General features: G+C 43.6%; 1 protein-coding gene across 1 annotated transcript; it reads right to left on the bottom strand.

Moving 5' to 3' along the window:
• Positions 1 to 4,908: 4,908 nt before the first annotated feature.
• On the bottom strand, positions 4,909 to 17,106 carry IL7 (interleukin 7). The gene is made up of 5 exons (XM_054193520.1): positions 16,532 to 17,106; positions 13,589 to 13,731; positions 8,861 to 8,947; positions 7,925 to 8,077; positions 4,909 to 5,966 (listed from the first exon to the last, which is right to left on the bottom strand). The coding sequence occupies exons 1-5, from the start codon at positions 16,539 to 16,541 to the stop codon at positions 5,817 to 5,819; spliced, it is 543 nt and encodes a 180-aa protein (XP_054049495.1). The 5' UTR covers positions 16,542 to 17,106; the 3' UTR covers positions 4,909 to 5,816.
• Between the last annotated feature and the right edge of the window lie 2,187 nt (positions 17,107 to 19,293).

Genomic DNA, 19,293 nt, shown 5'->3' with positions numbered 1-19,293 from the left:
GTTATAGGTAAAATTCCATCTAAAGAAACAAGGCAAAGGCTGGTTTTGAGGTCTGGCCTGAGGGTATTTTGCATTCCCATTCTGCTTTTGTGACTATCTGTTGCACAAGGGACATCTCTGTGCCAGAAAGGAGTGCAGGGTCATTGGAACTATTCTGATAAAAAGTGCAATGGTGTTATGAAAAATACCAGCTTCAATAGTAAAACCAACACAGCATAAGGCTTAATCTTTATATGATGTATCTTACACGGGTTTATATTTATGTCTGATACTCGTTCCCTAAGTAGTTCCAGAACTGGAATCTCTAAACATACAGCAACTTAAGTGTGTGGTTATATGGATAATTATGCCCTCGGTCTTACACACCACTCCCGGGAAGCAGGCGTGGGGAGGTGCTTTACCACCCTTTCAGCTCGTCTGGGAGAGCCGTTAAACTCCGCCGGGGGGGTTCGGACCGGGCTCCCCCCGAAGGGCGCCGGGGCCGGGGCTCGGGGGCCGGGCAGGAGGCGGTGGCCGCTGGGGAGCTCTCCATGGTGCTCCATGGTCTCCGTGCTGCTCCGGGCGCGGAACCCGCTCCGCCGGCGCCGCGGGCAGCGGCTGCTCAGGCTCTTGCAGGCGTGCGGCAGGTAGCGAGGTTCACAGGCTGGTAACTCCAAAACGTATCTGAAAACCTTACCTAAGCGTCGTGGAAGTTCTCTGTCATCCGAGAGAGGGACAAGCTCCTAATGCACCATTGCAACTGAGAGTTGGTGTCTGAAATGCGGCATGCAAAGAGAACAGTTTCATGATGCACGCTTATCAAATCAGTGGAAGGAGGTACAACTGCAGTAGTTTAAATGCTAATAAACAAGGCATGTAGCAGCGCACACTGAAGTAGGCTATGTAATTAGTCTGAGTATAAAATGAAATGGTATTGTCTATGCATTGCAAAGTTCTCAAGAAGTGCTAGTTTCCATCACATAGACTTTGTATATGTGCAAAGAACAAACTTGTCATGTGTTTTTTTTAACTTTGGCTGACAAATTTGTGTTTTGTAAGAGCACTTTGCGCAACTTTAATTCTTTTCAGTTTGACTAAACTGTCAGTAATTATTGGGTTGTATGACAGGGTAGAATTTTCATCTTTGGTGAAATTGGTTTTGGCAATTCTGGTGAAAAGAGTTTCGTTGCCTTTCAAGTAGAGCTTATTCCAACTTGTGATGGTTTTGTTGCTGGGTTGTTTTTTTTTTTTTTCAGCTCGCTGAGTAAGGTTTGAGTTACCTAATTGGTTGGAAGAAATGTTAGGTAAAAGATTCTGTAGCTGTGTTCAGTGGTTACTTGGTTGGTATTTTCTTTACAATATTCACACTATAAGAGATTACTCTTGCATACTGTTTTGGTGGTTTGGGTTTTCTTTTTTTGTTATGTCATTCCAGAATACACATTTCAGGATGATCCTACTTAGCCTCATTCCATTTCGTTTTGCCAGAAAACAGCTTATTCAGATTTTCTCTTAATTAGTGTTTCTTCTTTACAAAAATAATCAATAGGGAAATTGTGTTTCTCCAGTGTGAACATTAGCTGTTGAGTCAGCAAATCAAATATTCAGTTTAATATAGCTGAATATCAAATTTAAGTTCTAAATAATAGTGCATGGTTTACCATAGCCCTATATTTGTATTTGGATTTCTGGCAGAAGCGTGAATGGATTTCGGTCTGGTCTGTAAAGTGCTGAGTATTCTACGACTGTTACCACACCTACCTTGTATGATTGCTTAAACTCTTGTTGTTCATCCTTCATATGATACTTAGTATTTGTATCTTCATAAGTTTTTATTTATTGACGTTCCATGTTTTCAAATGAAGTGTTCATTCATGTCTTTGAGGTTATTAATTTTGTCAGCATTGCATTTATGATGTTTGCCTTGCTTCTCAGTACATTGAATATTTGTGTTTGTGATCATCCAGTGCAGTTTTTTTGCAGAATTCCTGGGTTTGTTTGCATCTTATTTGGTATATTATGTTTATTTTAAAGTGTCAGTTCTGTTTTAATAAATAAATGTAAATCACCACCTAATGGTAATTTGCCACTTGTTAACAATAAAGCGAATATGCCAATAAAACTTTGTGATGCGCATATTTTTGTAGCCAAATATGAAATTGTCTTAAATAAAATAGTATAGGGATCGGTAGCATCATTTCAACCTTATGAATATTGTGATGTCTTTGGTCTCCAGTACAGCAGACCTGATGTGAGGACCATCCACTGCCTTGTCCTTGAGGATGGGAGAGAACTGCTTAGTTATTCTTTTCAAAGGACAGGGGGTTTTAATTGACTTGCAAGATGAGATTTGGATTCCTCAGTCACCTTGAAAAATACTGTATACCAGATATTTAAATCAACGTGATCCATTTATATAAATTTAACTCTGTATTTCTTCTTTTTCACAACTACATGGAGAGTTTAGTTTATATAGAGTCTATCACTGTGATACCTGTAGTAAATAATTGTTTTTTTCTCTTTTTAATAAGGCTGTAAGGCATAATATATAACCTAAGCTTGATCTGGGTTTGTTCTCCCTCGTGAGGTTAGAACACTGTTTTCTTGATGAAATGAGTAAGCAGGAAAAAAAAGCAGAAGTTATGTGTTTCCTGTGAAGTTCACTTACGTGAGCAGAAATCGTAATAAGGGTTTGGGTTCCTGATTATTTTTTTTGGTTTTTTTGCTAAATATGGATGAATAGAGAACAATTCCTCCTTTCTTTCCTCTTTTTAGGGGAGAGTTCCTTCTACTGGACTCTCTTGTTCACCACACCCTCTTCAGAGGAAGGCAGATACATTTTCCCTTTTGTTCTAGATGAAACTCATTTATGTGCCAAGAGTCTGCAAAATCTCTTGTCACCGCTGAGATTCTATGATATTCATCGTGATCCTTTCCTTTTTATTCTAGTTCACCAGGAGCCATTCCAATCAGATAGCAAGAGGGAAAAAAAACAACAAAAAAAAAACCCCAACAAAACCCGAAGTAGCTGCTGAATGCAACCTATCATAAAGCCAAATTATCTTTTGCTTAGCACAAAGCTGAAGAGATGAACCGGTAGGAAACATAATCAGCCATGAGAGGTTTACTCCTGCATCTTTAACTAAAGAACTACAGCTGTAAATTTGGTGGTATAAAGTGAGATTTGAACATTCTCTTCCAGTTGCCTTCCTTGATCTGGCTTCCTAAACACCAGAAATTCTTCCTCCTTTTTATAAACCACAGAGCACCTAACTCATTCTTGCTGTTAGAAATGTGCCACATTATCTTGCTGACAGGGGTTAGTCACCCATTTCTGCTTTCTCATAATCCCTTGCAACAACAGTGCTAAAATCCTTTTTAGTAATTTAAACACCCACGTTGTTTTCCCTTGCTACCTTCCCCTAAATTCCGTGTATTTCTAAGTCATGGTTTTGACCTACTCATATTCCTTCTTTGCTGTGGCCAAATAAATGAATACGTAAATAAAAGTGGCAGGGAGGTAGGCGTGGTGGTGACACCTTGCAAGGTTTTCATCCCTTCGCCCGTTCCTGCAGACCAGTTTATCATCGTCACATTTGTAATTTCAGGAGAAACCAGAGAAGGTTCTCAAATGGAAGGAAAAAAATCAAAGGGCACAAGTCCTTGCGTTTAGCAGTTAGTCTTTGCTCAGCTAACTGCTGAGTCCTAGTTGACTCAGGAAATTTGGCAATAAGAATCAGGCGGGCAGGATATTTATTAAGAGAAGCCATCATAAAAAACCCCACAATTTCATAATCACTCAGTTTAAAATACTGCTCTGGATCTAACCTTGGTCTTTTCCCCAGGACAGGCCTGAAACTGCTTGATTTGCCTCAAGATTTAAGTTGTGGACTGCTGTTTTAGTCTTTTAAGCTGACGGAATTTACAGTTTTGTAGTAGCTAATATTGCATCTGTGTGTTTTTCTTTTACTTCCCACTGACTTTTCCTTGCCAAGTGGTTATTAGGAAATAAATCCTGGCATTCAAACTGTTCCTGAATTTCCAAAAAAAAAAAGCAACTGTTCTTCATTTTCAGACAAATTTAATTCTCGGTCTCCTGGGATTTCTTTCAGCAGAAGGAATTTCCAGAGAAGTCCTTACAATAGTGGTTATGTTCTCTGATTTGAAGTATGATATTAGGAAATCTGTTTCCCTTTCCTATTACATAAAAGAGTTATAGGCTGGGTTGGTTGGTGGGTTTTTTTTCCACCATTTGGAGTTAAAGTTGCAATCTCTTACATCAAGAGCTAAAGAGAATATGTGAAAGTCTCAATCACAGTTTTACATAGATACTACTCCTACCTCTTCACCATATATGATGGGGAGCGTATTTCAGGAAAGCATAACAATGTGTTTGCTTTGCACTTACCCTCTTCCTTCACCATTAGCAGCAGGGCACACTGGGTTTCAGATCTTGTTATAGTCAAAGGAGTTCTATACAGTTCTTTGAAGCATGTCCCACCAATTTTTCAGGTCTTTGTTCTGAGTATCAAAAATTTTTCAGAGTAGTTCCACAGAAAATTTATTTTAGCACAGCTAAAACAATATATGTTACTTCACTCTGAAACAGGAAACGACAGGCTGACTTAACTAAAGATTTCCCAAAATATTTAATCCAAGGGAGATACCTCGGATGGAAGTGTCTACCTAAACTGGCCAGGTTACAAGCAACCAAGAAGTAAGTATTTTATAATGGGAAGTCCCAAGCAGCTGGAGGTTAGCTTTTAATAACTAGCTGTGAAACAACGCTAAAAAAGGAGTAATAACACCCAAAAAGTCAACAACCCAATTCCATAGAAGACAAATATTTTATTACCAAAAGAGTTATAATATCAAAGTAAGAAACTGCAAAAGAGTTACAAACAACTATAAAAATACTTCTATTTATCCAAAATTAAATATGAACGCTTTATTAGTTAAATGCCAATATATTATTCTCTGAAAATATTCACACATTTTAAGTCATGTTTGTCTAACATGTTAAACGCGTTATATAAAATAATGGCATATAAGAAATCACAATCTGAAGGTAAGAAATTCTAGCTCCTCCTGCAGCTAACTCTAGAATAACCAAATACATAAGGCTAGTGCTGCTTCCAGTCAGCTGAACAAACTTACATTCAGGCGTCTCCTTTTTGGCCTTGCATAGGTCTCGCTGTCTTGCCTCTACTTCAGCCAGTGCTACATCCCTCAAAAATCAGTGCCCTTCCTAAGGTTTTCAAAAAGTTAATCTTTTCCCTATTTTTCCAAACCTAAGTCAGTTTGCAGATCCATTAGGTACCCACGCTGAAAACATTATAACATTATTGCATCAGCAGAATAGACCCAAGATCAGCTGCTTGTTTGGTGAATTGTTCCTTTTGGTCCTTGATGTGTTTTACATGGATATAAAGACACCAGCTACTTTTCCATGCTGTTTTCTTCACCTGCAGCTTCTAAGGTGGTTTTATAAATTGCAGTAGACATGTAAGTAGATTGCTTTCTTATGACGGTATTATAAAGTTACTCGAAAGATCAGAAAATTCAAAGTAGTTTCCAGAGCATGAAGATGGGACACAGTCTTCTGCAGAGCTCTTTGCTTTGAATGCTGGTCTTTTATTTCCACTTCTTGGACTTCAGCAGCTTGGTTTAGCTGTTTCTGTTTATTCCGTCTCCAGGAACAAGGTACAGTAGCTTTCCATCAGTATTCTGGCATAAAGTGTTCATATAAGCGAACAGAGTTACTTGAAGAATGCATATAAAATGCAAAGATACCAAGTAATGCCACTTCGAAAGAAAAGAGCAGGATGCACCTGGAATCACCTGGAAATTATTTTTTCAAATTTATTCCAGCAGGATCGAAGGCTAGATATATTTTCTTTCAGTTCACAAAATTCTTGGTTGCATTTCTTTCTGGACTGTTCACCTGTTTCTGTATCTTCATTATGTGTATTTACCTGCGTGCAAACCTGAAAAGGAATAGTTTGTATTGTTAATTGAGACGTGCTTCTTCTTTTCATATAGACCTATTTTAAAACAATCTGAGTCTTACATCTCAATAAATAATGGAGGTACCTTCCATGGTCATTAAGCCAGAAAGCTGGGCTACTCACAAAACATGCCGTGGCGGTACATGGCCTGCATCACTCTGATGTTCTCACTCTGATGTTCTCACTCTGAGCACAGCCCTGTGGCCGCCCCTGCCCACTGGACTGGGACAGTGCGGCTTTTAACGTGGACAGCTGAAACCGGTGTGCATGCAACTGAGAACGTGTACATCCTCTGTCAGTGGTTTAAAATTTATCCTCTGTTATTGGAAGGACTGGTAAAATGAAGCCAATTAAATTGTGACCCAAACTTCAAAAGGTATGACTACGTGTGTGGTACCTTGAGCCTGGTGGGACAAGACAGACCTGTTCCCAGGGGCTGATGCTATGGCGTGGCGTTCAGGATCTCACCCAGAGACAAGATGACCGTGGTTCTTGTCCACATTCAATGACTGTTGATGACTTTTACCAAATGACTTTAATTGGTCTTTAAATAAAACCAGGCATCCACAAGGTTAGGCAGGAGTTCCAAGGGTGACACTCTTTGGCTTCTATGACGTAACTGGGTGTCCTGGTTTTGGCTGGGAAAGAATTAATTTTCTTTCTGTGAGAGGAATGCCAATAATACCTATTGTTGTTAGGACACAACACAACAATGTTCCAGGACTTTTTCCAGCTTCCCGTAGAAGTATAGACAGAATGATAGAATGGCCAATGAAATATTCTACGCCATGGATGTCACGCTCAGTATATAAACAGGGGCTGGCTGGGGGGCGGGATCTGCAATCACTGCTCAGGATGGTGAGAGTGACCCATGTCATTATTATTCTTGTTATTATTATTATTATTGTTATTATTACTTTTCTGTTATTTTTTTCTATTAAACTATCCCAACCCACAGAAGTGTCTTTATTCCTCCATTTCCCCTCCTTTTTTCCCCTCTTCCCCCCTACTCCGACTCTTTTTGGAGGGGGAAAAAGGAAGGGGGCAAGCAAACAGATGCGCGGTCCTAGTTGCTGGCTGCAGTTAAACCACAACACTGGGATACCTTTTATGGTAAGGCAAATGTTGGATTCACCACAGGTTGCTAAGCAAAATATAGGTGTCAACATTACTTTGAAGACTTGGTCCTAGATTATAAGACCTTCTCCATTTCAAGGAGAAAAAGAATGAGTTAAATGCAGCCTTCCATCCAACTATTTAAGCCAGTCATAAAGAATTATATCCTTTGGTGCCTATGGGAAGGCTTTTTGATGTTGATCAATAGTTTTGTGTTCAAAAAATAGCTTTGAACCACACTTAGAAGAACGGTCTTCCTTTGCTATGGTAGTCAGTAGATCATTGTGCTAGATTTGAGTGACATCAAAGAGCAGATCTTGCCAATGACTAAAAATCCAAATATTTTCCTATCTAACCATTCTTGTTGAGTTTGAGATATTGTGGTTAAAATAAAGATCAAAGGGATTATGGAAAGGAGAGAAACTCCCACTATTTGTTTGTTGAAACAAACCAAATTAAACATTAATCTTAGGGTAGAACCCCGATGAGAAGTAGCAACTATGATTTTATACATTAGAGAAATTAAAGGCCTTCTTCACACAAGTGTGGTCTTTGTCTTTTACTGGAGAATTAACTCAGGTATTTCAGCACTGAACCAGAGTATATATCTTCACTACAGACTTCCACATCATTGTCTTAGTCTTTGCACTGGGCTTGATGTCTATTACAAGTCGTACACTATACAGAGCAAAATTCATCATGCGTGTAACATGTGCATGATAATTGTACCTTTGAGAGGTTGATACGATAGGCTGCACTGAAGAGCTCTAAGGAATAAGTCACATACTTCCAATAAGCTGTAGACCACCACTACCACTCACCTTTTCTTTTTTAAGTCTTTCACATTTGCACTGTAGAACCTGTAATGTCCCACATGAGACTAATGCTGCTTTCCATCTAAAGTCTCTGCTGATTTTTTGCTTATGAAAGAATCTGAGCATGTTGCACGCCATACTCTGTAGTGATTCTACTTCCTGTAAAGACAGCAAGAAAAATACGTCCTGACAAGTCTGTGCACCGTTAATTCTTTATAATGTTGGTTTGTCTTTTAAAAAACGCTCCATCATCCACCATTAGTTTCTTTTGCTTTCATAGTGCCAATCTTTTCCAATAAAACACATGACTAATCTGACCTACCCGCCATCTCTTCAAAATATTTAAAGTACCAATTTATAGTAGTAATAATAACAGCGTAAGGATGTTAGGGAGAAATCACAGCCGTAATGAAACCAGCTGATGCAGTTAGGAAAACAGTGAATGATTTTTGGCGTCAGTCCTTTTATCAAGTCATGATAAAATGTGGAGCAACAGCTGACAATTGTGCTTTCTGTCATTTGAGATCTGCCCAAACTATTACACTCAAAGCTTTCAGATTTGAAGTGAAATGCTTAGCTCGTAAGATTTTCTGAAGAAAAATGAAAACAGATGTTGGGAAATGTTTATGTTTACTCCCACTAGCAAAATAAAGTAAGTTTTCTGTATATTTTTGAATAAAAACATAAAAGAATCGTTATAGTAGGAAAAAAAAGCATTTCTCGGGTATGGGATTGCTTACTATTTTAATTTTTAAAATACCAATTTATTTGACAAGTTGTTTGATTCCAAATTCAAAAAAGGAACCACGCTGAATATCATGATTTGACTATTAAAAGGTAATATTCGTCTCTATCACAGTATGTTAGTCAGAGACTGGACTGTACAAAGAGCGCATTTGAGTTTTTATTCTCCAAAGTAAATTCTGAGAAGTTAAATTTTACCTGAGTATCATTGCAGAAAAACACTTTGTTATTTTCATGTTTTTTATTCTTGCAGCACCTGTCACGATACTCTGCAGACATATTTACCTGTAAAATATCATATATGTTTAAACATGGAAGTACTTTTAATCAATTGAGAAGTTTCTCACAAACAGATGGAGATGTCGACACTAAATTGTTCTGTAGCATCTCCTGGGGTGTAGCAGGGTCAGTGTACAATTCGGATCTTTTCCTTGGCAAGCAGGCAAAGAAAATGCCAATCCAGCTACAATTTCTAAAGGTATTCACAAAATCACACAGAATCACAGAATGGTTGAGGTGGGAAGGGGCCTCTGGAGGTCATCTGGTCCTACCCCCTGCTCAAACAGGGCCACCTAGAACTGGTTGCCCAGGACCATGTCCAGGTGGCTTTTGAATATCTCCAAGGATGGAGACTCCACCTTCTCCCTGGGCAACCTGTGCCAGTGCTTGGTCACCCTCACAGTGGAAAACGCTTTCCTGATGTTCAGAGAGAACCTCCTGAATTTCAGTGTGCACCCATTGCCCCTTGTCCTGTCACTGGGCACCACTGAAAAGAGCCTGGCTCTATCCTCTTTGCACCCTCCCTTCAGTTATTTATGGACATTGATAAGATTCTCCCTGAGCCTTCTCTTCTCCAGGCTGAACAGTCCCAGCTCTCTCAAGCTTCCCTCACAGGACAGGTGCTCCAGCCCCTTCAGCATCTTGCTTTTTCATGGCCCTTTGCTGGACTCTCTCTAATAGCTCTGTATTTCTCTCGTATGGGCGAGCCCAGAACTGGACACAGATATATTCATTTTAAACTTTCACATTCAATCGAATTACTTGGTTCTTTGGCATTTTAAAACATACAGGAATATTTAAAACTTACGCAGACATCAAATACAATATTTGTCAATGTTTGCCTCAATAAATACATGCCCCAGGCATCTAAACAGATTGGAGCACTCACTTTGCACAGGCACTAACAGAAGTCCTAAGCAATACCACTTGCTCACTTTGCATGACCACAATCTTTTACCAACGGTTCATTCTCCGGGTTATTTTCTCTTCTACTCTCATACTTGTCATTGACATGACAACTGAACCCAACTGAAAAGAATTCCTTCGCTTTCGTCTTCAGCCTATATCCAGCTAACCTAGTACAACCAGCAGGGCTTTAAAAAAGGCAGCTCATGAAAATATTATTGTTGAAAGCCTATGGGTAAGAATTAGAGACTGAGGCAACAAAGGGAACCTTGTGGTTGGTGTCTACTACAGGTCACTTGATCAAGGGGAGCCTACTGATGAAGCCTTCTTACTCCAGCTACAGGAGGCACTGCACTCGCAGGCTCTCGTCCTGCTGAGGGACTTCAGCCACCCTGAATTCTGCTGGGAAAGCAGCACAGCGAGCTGTAGGCAATCCAAGAGGCTCGTGGAGTGCATTGAGGATAACTTCTTAAGCCATGTAATAGACAGCCCTACCACAGGGGATGAGATACTGAACCTGTTAGTCACCAACACAAGTGAGCTAATTGGTGACGTCAAGATTGGAGGCAGCCCGGACTCCAGTGATGACACACTGGTGGAGTCTGCAGTCCTGAGGGACATGGGTCAGGCAAAGAGTAAAGTCAGGACCCTGAATTTTAGGAAAGCTAAATTCCAGTTCTTCAAGGAGTTAGTCCGTAGGAGACCCTGGGAAACTGCCCTCGGGGACAAGGGAGAAGACCAGAGCTGGCAGATCTTTAAGGACACTTTCCACAGAGTGCAAGAGCTCTTGATCCCCAGGTGTAAGAAATCAGGAAAGGAAGGCAAGAGACCAGCACGGCTGGGTCAAGACCTGCTGGTCAAACTAGAGGACAAAAAGGAAATGTACAGGCAGTGGAAGCAGGGACAGACCTCCGGGGAAGAGTGTAGCGATGCTGCCCGGTTGTGTAGGGATGGGGTAAGGAAAGCCAAGGCGCAACTGGAGCTGAACTTGGCAAGGGACTCAAAGAATAATAAGAAGGGCTTCTACAGGTATGTCAGCCAGAAAAGGAAGGTCAAAGAAAGCGTGCCCTCCCTGATGAGCAAGTCTAGCAAACTAGTAACGACAGCCAAGGAGAAGGCTGAGGTACTCAACAACTTCTTTTTGCCTTTGTCTTCACTGGCAACCTCTCCCCACACCTCTCAAGTGGATGGACCACAAGACAGGGACTAGGGAGCAAAGTCCCTCCCACTGTAAGAGAAGATCAGGTTCGTGACCACTTGAAGAATCTGAATGTACAGAAGTCCATGGGAGCTGACAAGATGCATCCCAAAGTCCTGAGGGAACTGGCTGACATAGTTGCCAGGGCACTATCCATGATATTTGAAAAGTCGTGGCAGTCAGGTGAAGTCCCCAATGATTGGAAAAAGGGAAACATTGCACCCATTTTTAAGAAGGGTAGAAAGGGGGATTCTGAGAACTACCAGCCTGTCAGCCTCACCTCTGTGCCTGGGAAGATCATGGAACAAATCCTCCTAGAAGCTATGCTAAGGCACATACAGGACAGGGAGGTGATTCGAGACAGCCAGCATTGCTTCACCGAGGGGAAATTGTGCCTGACCAATCTAGTGGCCTGATATGATGGAGCAACTACTTCAGTGGACAAGGGAAGAGCTAGGGATGTTGTCTATCTGGACTTCTCTAAGGCCTTTGACACGGTCCCCCACAACATCCTTCTCTTTAAATTGGAGAGATATGGATTTGATGGGTGGACTATTCAGTGGATGAGGAATTGGTTGAATGGTCACATCCAGAGGATAGTGATCAACATCTCAATGTCCAGATGGAGATCAGTGACGAGTGGTGTCCCTCAGGAGTCTGTATTGGGACCAATACTGTTCAGTATATTTCCTCATCAGTGACATAGACAGTGGGATCAAGTGCACCCTCAACAAGTTTGTGGGTGACACCAAGATGAGTGATGTGGTTGACAGGCCTGAGGGACAGGATGCCAGCCAGAAGGACCCGTACAGTCTCGAGAAGTCGGCCCACGTGAACTTCAAGAGGTTCAACAAGGCCAAGTGCAAGGTCCTGCTCCTGGGTCAGGGCAACCCCCAGAATCAATACAGGCTGGGGGATGAAGGGATTGAGAGCAGCCCTGCCAAGAAGGACTTGGGAGTACTGGTGGATGAAAAGCTGGACGTGAGCTGACAACGTGCACTCACAGCCAGAAAGCCAACCATATCCTGGGCTGCATCAAAAGAAGTGTGGCCAGCAGGTCAAGGGAGGGGATTCTGCCCCTCTGCTCTGCTCTGGTGAGACCCCACCTGGAGTACTGCGTCCAACTCTGGAGCCCTCAGCGTAGGAAAGACATGGACCTGTTGGAGCAAGTCCAGACGAGGGCCACAAAAATGATCAGAGGGCTGGAGCACTTCTCCTGTGAAGACAGGCTGAGAGAGTTGCAGTTGTTCAGCTCTGGGGAGACCAAATTGTGGCCTTTCAGTACTTAAAAGGGGGCCTACAGGAAAGACGGGGACAAACTTTTTAGCAGAGCCTGTTGCAATAGGACAAAGGGTAATGGCTTTAAACTAAAAGAGGGTAGATTTAGACTAGATATTCAGAAAAAATTATTTACAATGAGGGTGGTGAAACACTGGCATATGCTGCCTGGAGAAGTGATAGCTGCCCCATGCCTGGAAACATTCAAGGTCACATTGGAGGGGGCTCTGAGCAACCTGATCTAGTTGAAGATGTCCCTGCTCATTGCAGAGGGGATGTTGGACTAGATGACCTTTGAAGATCTATTTCAACCCAAACTATTCTATGATTCCATGATCGTGTTAGATGTCCTTACTTAAGCATGCATATGGACACATCAGACAACTTTGGAAAAGCACTGTGTATTGCTTGTATTTCATGCAAATAGATTTTGATTTAACACTGCAACAGATTGGTGGGTTCTTGTTTAGTGACAAACTGTCAGAAAAATCCCATTTTCGTGGAAATGCCTCTGCTAATCCAACCGTGGAAAGTGCTTTCTCCCATGAAAGTGTTCTTGACAGATGAATTTAATTGTTAACAATTCATGATGAAGAGTTGGAAGGTAGGTTTTGGGCATGGATCGGTAAACTGTTATGATACTTTCTTGCAAAGCTGTAATAAATCTGGCTGATAAAGCCATAAAGGAGGAGATTTACAACTGTGAAAGTTAAGTTTTTCTCTGGTGCCATCTAGAAAAGCTGACTTTTTGTTGGCTAAACAAGATATATTAGCAGGTAAAATACAAAGACACTTTTATTGTTGTATGGATTTTGTGCCTCTGTGCATTTGTATTCAATGGACAACATAAAGCTTCAGTCAAGAAGTCTACAATTTGCAGAATAAATTACAGGTTGTCTAATGCTTTCTGCTCTTGATAAGAAGATATAAATGGAAGTAATAATGAAATTACTTCAGAAAAGAGTACTTTTTAATATAATATTCTATCTAGGGCCAAATGGTACATGTGTTGAACTACATGGTGCACAGGCACAAATACCTGCATCACAATATTTGTACATGCAAATTGGCAGCATCCACAGATTTCAGAGATTTTAAAAAGACTGAATTTTTGCACTCCCTCAAATAAAGCCACCATTCCAGGATAATGTGTGATTTTAAATTGGTCTTTTACCGTATGTCAAAATTAGAGCTTTTTGTTACTATTATTTGCCATCATCTAAAAACAATCAACACTTCTTGAAAGCCGAAGAGCTATTACTTACCAGCTCATCGATGTCGTGGCTTAGTATATTCTCATACTTCACACGGATTTCGTTTGTTTTATTTCCCATCGCACAACTAGAAGAATTCACTGGAGACAGAACAAGGAGCAGTGGCAGAACCCGAAAGATAGATCTAAAAAAGGCTGGATAACAAGAGCAATTAAGTACGTATTAAATGTCATAGAGTGTATGCTGTGTTAACAAATACATTCTGTAATCCGTTTACACAGTTTAAAAGGGACCTTTGTATAACCAAATGACTTGTACCCTGAGGAAAGGATTCAGATCCAGATTAAGACACTATTTGGGTGTCTAAATTCCCTCTTACTCATGGTTTAGCCAGCATGGTTAAAAGCCTACAGCTATTTTGCTGAGCAGGCACTTGGTGTCTACTTGGGCTGAATTCATCTCCAGGCTTCACATTGAGCATTGACAGGGTCTCTCCATTGACCATAATTGGACCATAGCCACCTAGTACATATGTAGACAAGTAAGTGTCTTAGTCAGATAGGTGTAGACATTCAAGTGTCTTAATCTGCAGAAGAATCCCATTGTAATTATCAAATTTTCATATGATAAATTCTACAAATGCCCACGAACATGCCTTTACATCAAAAGTGTGTTTAAACACGTTTTTGGACTGACCAAATGTACAATTCCATACGAGCGGCCGTAACATGAGATAAGGCAGCAAATACACCCTTCTCTGCAAGTCTTTTGCAATCTTTTGGAGCAAATCTCATTGCCCCTCACTTTGTTTCTCCCTTCAGTGGAACATCTTGATTTGTCCAGATCTTTGGTCTTCTGTCCTTGCATGACATCCAGAAAAAAAGAAGTTTTGTGAGGTTGGACAGAGAGAAAAGACCAAAATATAAAAAGACCCTGAAGGGACTAGCAAGGTAACTGGAGGCTGCAGGTGACTGGCCTGTTGCTGGGAATGAGGGAGACTGGGTACAGGACGTTATCAAGATTAGCAAATTCATAGTTGGGCTCCGGCCTACAGCCAGACTGGCTAGGATGATGCTTAAATGGAAGGTTTTGGAAAAACACAAAGCTAGAAATTTAGGTTGGAGGATTAGCAAAGATCACAGCATCTTTCCTGGACCAGTATGAGCTGTTTCTACCCATCTCTGCTACTCAAGTAAGAGCAACAGCAGCATACAAAGTAACTGTGGAGTTGCAGCCAGGAAAGGCAAAAGGGGTGCCCTGACCCCAGCTGCTACTTTCCTTCCTCTCCAACGAGGGTGGGAGCATTGGGTACAGCCTGTCCAGCTCTCATAGATGGGCGTCTCTGGACTTGGGTGTCACTAGTAAATCCCAGCCTCAGAGAGAAATCTTGAATAACTAAGAAGAAAGGAATGAAATAATCTTTACTGAGCCACCTAACATCTGTGATTCCAGTGCAAAAAAAGAGAACTGCAATGCTTGTTTCCAAATAACAGTGATACAAGCAACATGAATATGCTACGTCAAAAATACGCTTCAAAAGATACAAATAAGATTCTTCTAAATTAAAATCAATATAACTGATTCCATCACTTAAAAGTTGCTTTGTCCAGCAACAAGTGGAGATAATAGATGAAAACTGCAAAGTCACTTCTATTTCTTTATTTTTACTTTCTCTGTATTGTACAGACTGTGAATCTTTTTCAAATGAGTAAATTACAGAATCAAAGCAGATAATTCTGAAAGGGATGCTGCACACTTATGAAGTCCCTGGACCCATCGCAGGATCGCAATGAAACCTTCTCAGCCATTCCTAAATGAGTTCTCCGGAACACGTTAGACGAATGTCATAAAAAGTTTCTGGACCTTTGGCCTGAGAATTGAAAGGATTTTTCTTAAAATGAAGTCTTTTCAAAAGAAGTGGAACTGATAGTGCTCCATACGACCAGCACTCCAAAAGAAAGGGAGCATGTATTACCGGTACTAGCCCATCTTTTCAGTAAACTCACAAAACCTCCTAAGTCATATCTGGAAAGCCCCAAAAAATTCTCAGAGAAAAGCCGGGAAGAGTTAGCATTCCAGTATTTCCAAACGTAAAAAAGCCCCTCTTGGTTTTTTGGGGGTTTTTTATTTATTTATTTATTTTATTTGTTTTGTTTTTAATTAAAAACCCCCTTCTGTGCACGCAGCTTGGAAGCGGCACCCCAAGCACGCTGGCGCCTGAGGCGTGCGCTCCCCCCCGGTCCCCACCGGGCTCCTGCCCCGCCCCAAAACTGCCCGGTGTCCCCGCAAACCATCCGCACCTCGGCGGGCGACACCCTCAGCCCCCCGCCCCGGCCGCCCAGCCCCGCTGCGCGGCCCGCAACCCCCGCGGCCAGCCGGTAACAGCCGCTTTTTCTCCCTCTGCCTCGCTGAACCCGTGGCAAAGGTGCGGACGGGCTGCGCCGCGGCTCCGCGGGCGCGGAGACGGGGCGTCCCCGGTGCTGAGCGGCACCTGCGCCGGGCGTGGACGGCGGGGCGGCAGGTGCCCGCGGAGCGGCGCGGAGCGAGGGTCCCCCGCAGCTCCCCCGCCCCTCACACCGTCCCGCCGCCTCCGCCGCTCCCCGGGCCCCGCTTCCCGGCAGCGGGCGGGATGGGAACCGGGCGCTTTTGCTTTCATTCCACGGGGAAAATGAAAAAAAAACCACCACAAACCAAACCAAAACCGAAAAGTAAAACTGGGAATTTCCCCGGCCGTCACCGCCGGTTTAAAAGGGCACCGGGAGGCATCGCGCCGCCGCCGCAGCAGGCGAGGCGGCGGGGCCGGGAGCGCGGAGACAGCGGAGCCGGTGAGGAACGAGCGCGGCCGGGGGTGCGGAGCGGAGCGAATGGCGGAGCCCAGCCCACCCCAGCGCAGCCCGGGCGCAGGTGGAGCGGGGGCGCCCCGCGCGCCTCTGCCCGCCGCCGCCTGCGGAGGGGCGCGGAGCGGTGCGGTGCGGTGCGGTGCGCGCTCCTTACCATGGAACATGGTCCGCGGGGAGAGTGGCAGGGAGCTGCGCCGGCGGCTCCGCGGTCATGGTGGCGGCGCCGTCTCGCCCATGGTGCCCGCGGAGCGCCGCGCAAGCCGGGGGCGAAAGGAGCCGGGCGGGGCTCAGCAGCCCCCCGCCGCCCGCCTGCCTTGGGGGGACCCGGCGCGGTCGGAGGCAGCTGCCGGGCGGCCGGGCTTTGCTTTTCCCATGGGGCTTCCGCCGGCGGCAGGTACTTTCACTTTCTGCTCCGCCGGCAGCCGCGGTGCTCCCCGCCGGGCTCCCCGGCCTCAGCGCGGCGAGGCCGGCGCGGGCGGCTGGCCGGGCGCCAGGGGAGGTGGCATCCCCCCGCTCCGCCACCGGGGAGGTCGGCAAAGAGTCCCGGGCCGGGTGGAGAGAAGGGGACCGGCGTCGGTCCGGGGCCGGGGCCGGAGGAGGGCGAGAGCGGCGGGATGGGTCCCCGCGGGCGTCCCGCAGCGGCTGTGGCGGGGCCACGCCACGCCGGCGGTGGTTACATAGAGCCCCGGTTACACGCCCAGTGCCGGGTGCGCGGCCAGGGAGGGAAGGATGGACCTTGGCAGTGCGCGTGGAAAGAGCCGCTCATCCGCGGGGAGGAAATCCTTAAAAAAAAAAAAAAAAAAAAAAAATTTGAAAAAAAAAAAAAGAGGGTGAAAAAAACCCAACAACCGTGTTGTGGAGTCGCTCTTTTGGAGGAGGGAGACTTGGTTTCCGAGCTGCTCCCGCAGTGCCCTGTCCCTCGCTCAGCTGTGACCCTGGCTGGGTGGCGGGAGGCGGGACTGCCCCGAGGGCTCCGTCTCAGGTCGAGGGTTACCCCAGGCTGCTGGCAGCGGGACAACAGCGCAAGGTGGATGATTTTCTGTAGGCTTCCCCCCCATCCCCCCCTCAGATCTTGAGAAATCTGAGAGGATTAAGAAGAGACGGTGAATGGCTTATGAAGGTGTTTTAGTGTAGAAGAAACTCAAGTTCTAAAAGACGGAGCTATAGCCAGGTGTGTTTTTTCTAGGTAAATTCAGAATGCAAAAACTGATGCTTTGGTGCAGGTGAAAAGGCTTGGAATGAAATAGTGTATGAAATGTCTTTGCAGCATCCCCTTCACATCTCCCGCGTGACACACTTTTTGAGTCCCACACCACTTTTCCTGCTCTGCATGAGCACAGGGAGCTGATTCTATAACCCCTCTCCCTTCTCATAAGGGTGCTTATCCAAGGGGGAAATAGATAGTGGAGTGTGAATATCAAGGAGCAAATACATGGAGCTGGCTAAGGTGTAGATGCTCAGGATGATTTCCTCCCGTTCTCTCGTACTGGAATCGTGCCACTTCATTCACATACGAGGAGGTACTTAGCCCTCTTTACTTGTCTCTGGGCTACGCTCTGCTTTGGATCGTGTGTACATTTCTCATGACTTTTTCTCTGGGAAAAATTTAATCAATCCTTCTTCAGAAGTATGCTCACAAGATTCAGGAGTGAGGGTGCTTTCCACCCCTTCAGCTCGCCGCGGGTTGACTTTAGTAATAATTTCACATCACTACCGTACTGTTTGTGCATTGTGCAAGGGACACAGTGATCGATATCAACACAGCTCCATACAGAGAGCAAGCACCGGTCCTTGCTTGTTCCATTAATGTGTGCCAGGCTGGGTGCGATGGATGGCTCAGATCTTGAATTTGGACATGGATTTTGCCTCACTAATAGCTACACGATCTAGTTCTTAAAATGTGTCTTAAGTTGTTCTCCTTTTTTTCATTTATTGTCTTCTTTTCCCTCTTCTGGAAATATTGTCTGAAAACATCCCTCAGTGAATGTTTGAATTTGCTGGTGTGGGCTGGTCAGAAAATGCCACAGAACTCTTTTTATTGGGGGGGGAATAGTACCTGGTGTAATGCAAGCAAATTTATGACTGTCTGTTTCCGGGGTCTGGCACGTAGAGACCATCACTTTCAAAACTCAAATGTTTTGAAAAAGCTGTACTATAAAGCTCCAGTCATGCAAAACCTTATCCACAAGATCAACTTTTCTTCTAGGCAAGTAGTTCTTCCAATTTCATATGATAGTACATGTGTGCTCACAAAATGAGGTACTTTGTGTAGATGCTAGTAAATTGTCAGGGTGTAAAATATAAAGAAAAGCTTCCTTAGCTGCTGGTTAACTGCTGGTTATGCTAGTTTTCTGGCTGAAACATCAGAGAGACTGATAATTGCTTCAACTTAACTTTTTTAAAAATAGTGTGATTGATGGAACAAGTCAGCGTAGAAGCTTTACGCATTAAGGGGAACACAACTCTGAAAGGTGACGCTGGAGTGTTAATAGGAGTTTTGCTCTTTTCTTTGGCAGTGGCAGGGTCTTCTCTTCTGTTTTTTAAGCAGATGAAGAGTCTGTCTGTTGAACGTACGCGGAACTTTTTCTTTAGTCAAAGTGACGAATAGATTGTGTGACCCTACTGTGACCCTAATCGTGTATTTAGATGACAATCAATCCCTGTTATGTGACCTAACCCTGGACTGTGGCATACACTTATGATATAGATGTTATTTGATGTATTTGTGTGTGGAAGATGCTTAAATATTCAAGCGCTGACTGTAACTTTTACGTGCTTTTTAAAATATTTCGAATCGTTATGTGCACTTCGTTTTCAAAGTATTTTTAGTGATTTAGCAATGATTTTTTTTTGAAAAAATTACTGCAGAAAGATCAAATCCAAGTCTTCAGAAGATTGTCTGTTCAGCAGACGCAA

Source organism: Rissa tridactyla, chromosome 2 (assembly GCF_028500815.1).
Source record: "Rissa tridactyla isolate bRisTri1 chromosome 2, bRisTri1.patW.cur.20221130, whole genome shotgun sequence".
Taxonomy (NCBI): Eukaryota; Metazoa; Chordata; class Aves; order Charadriiformes; family Laridae; genus Rissa; species Rissa tridactyla.
Note: the sequence above shows the minus strand (reverse complement) of the source record. Positions and strands in the feature narration are given on the sequence as shown.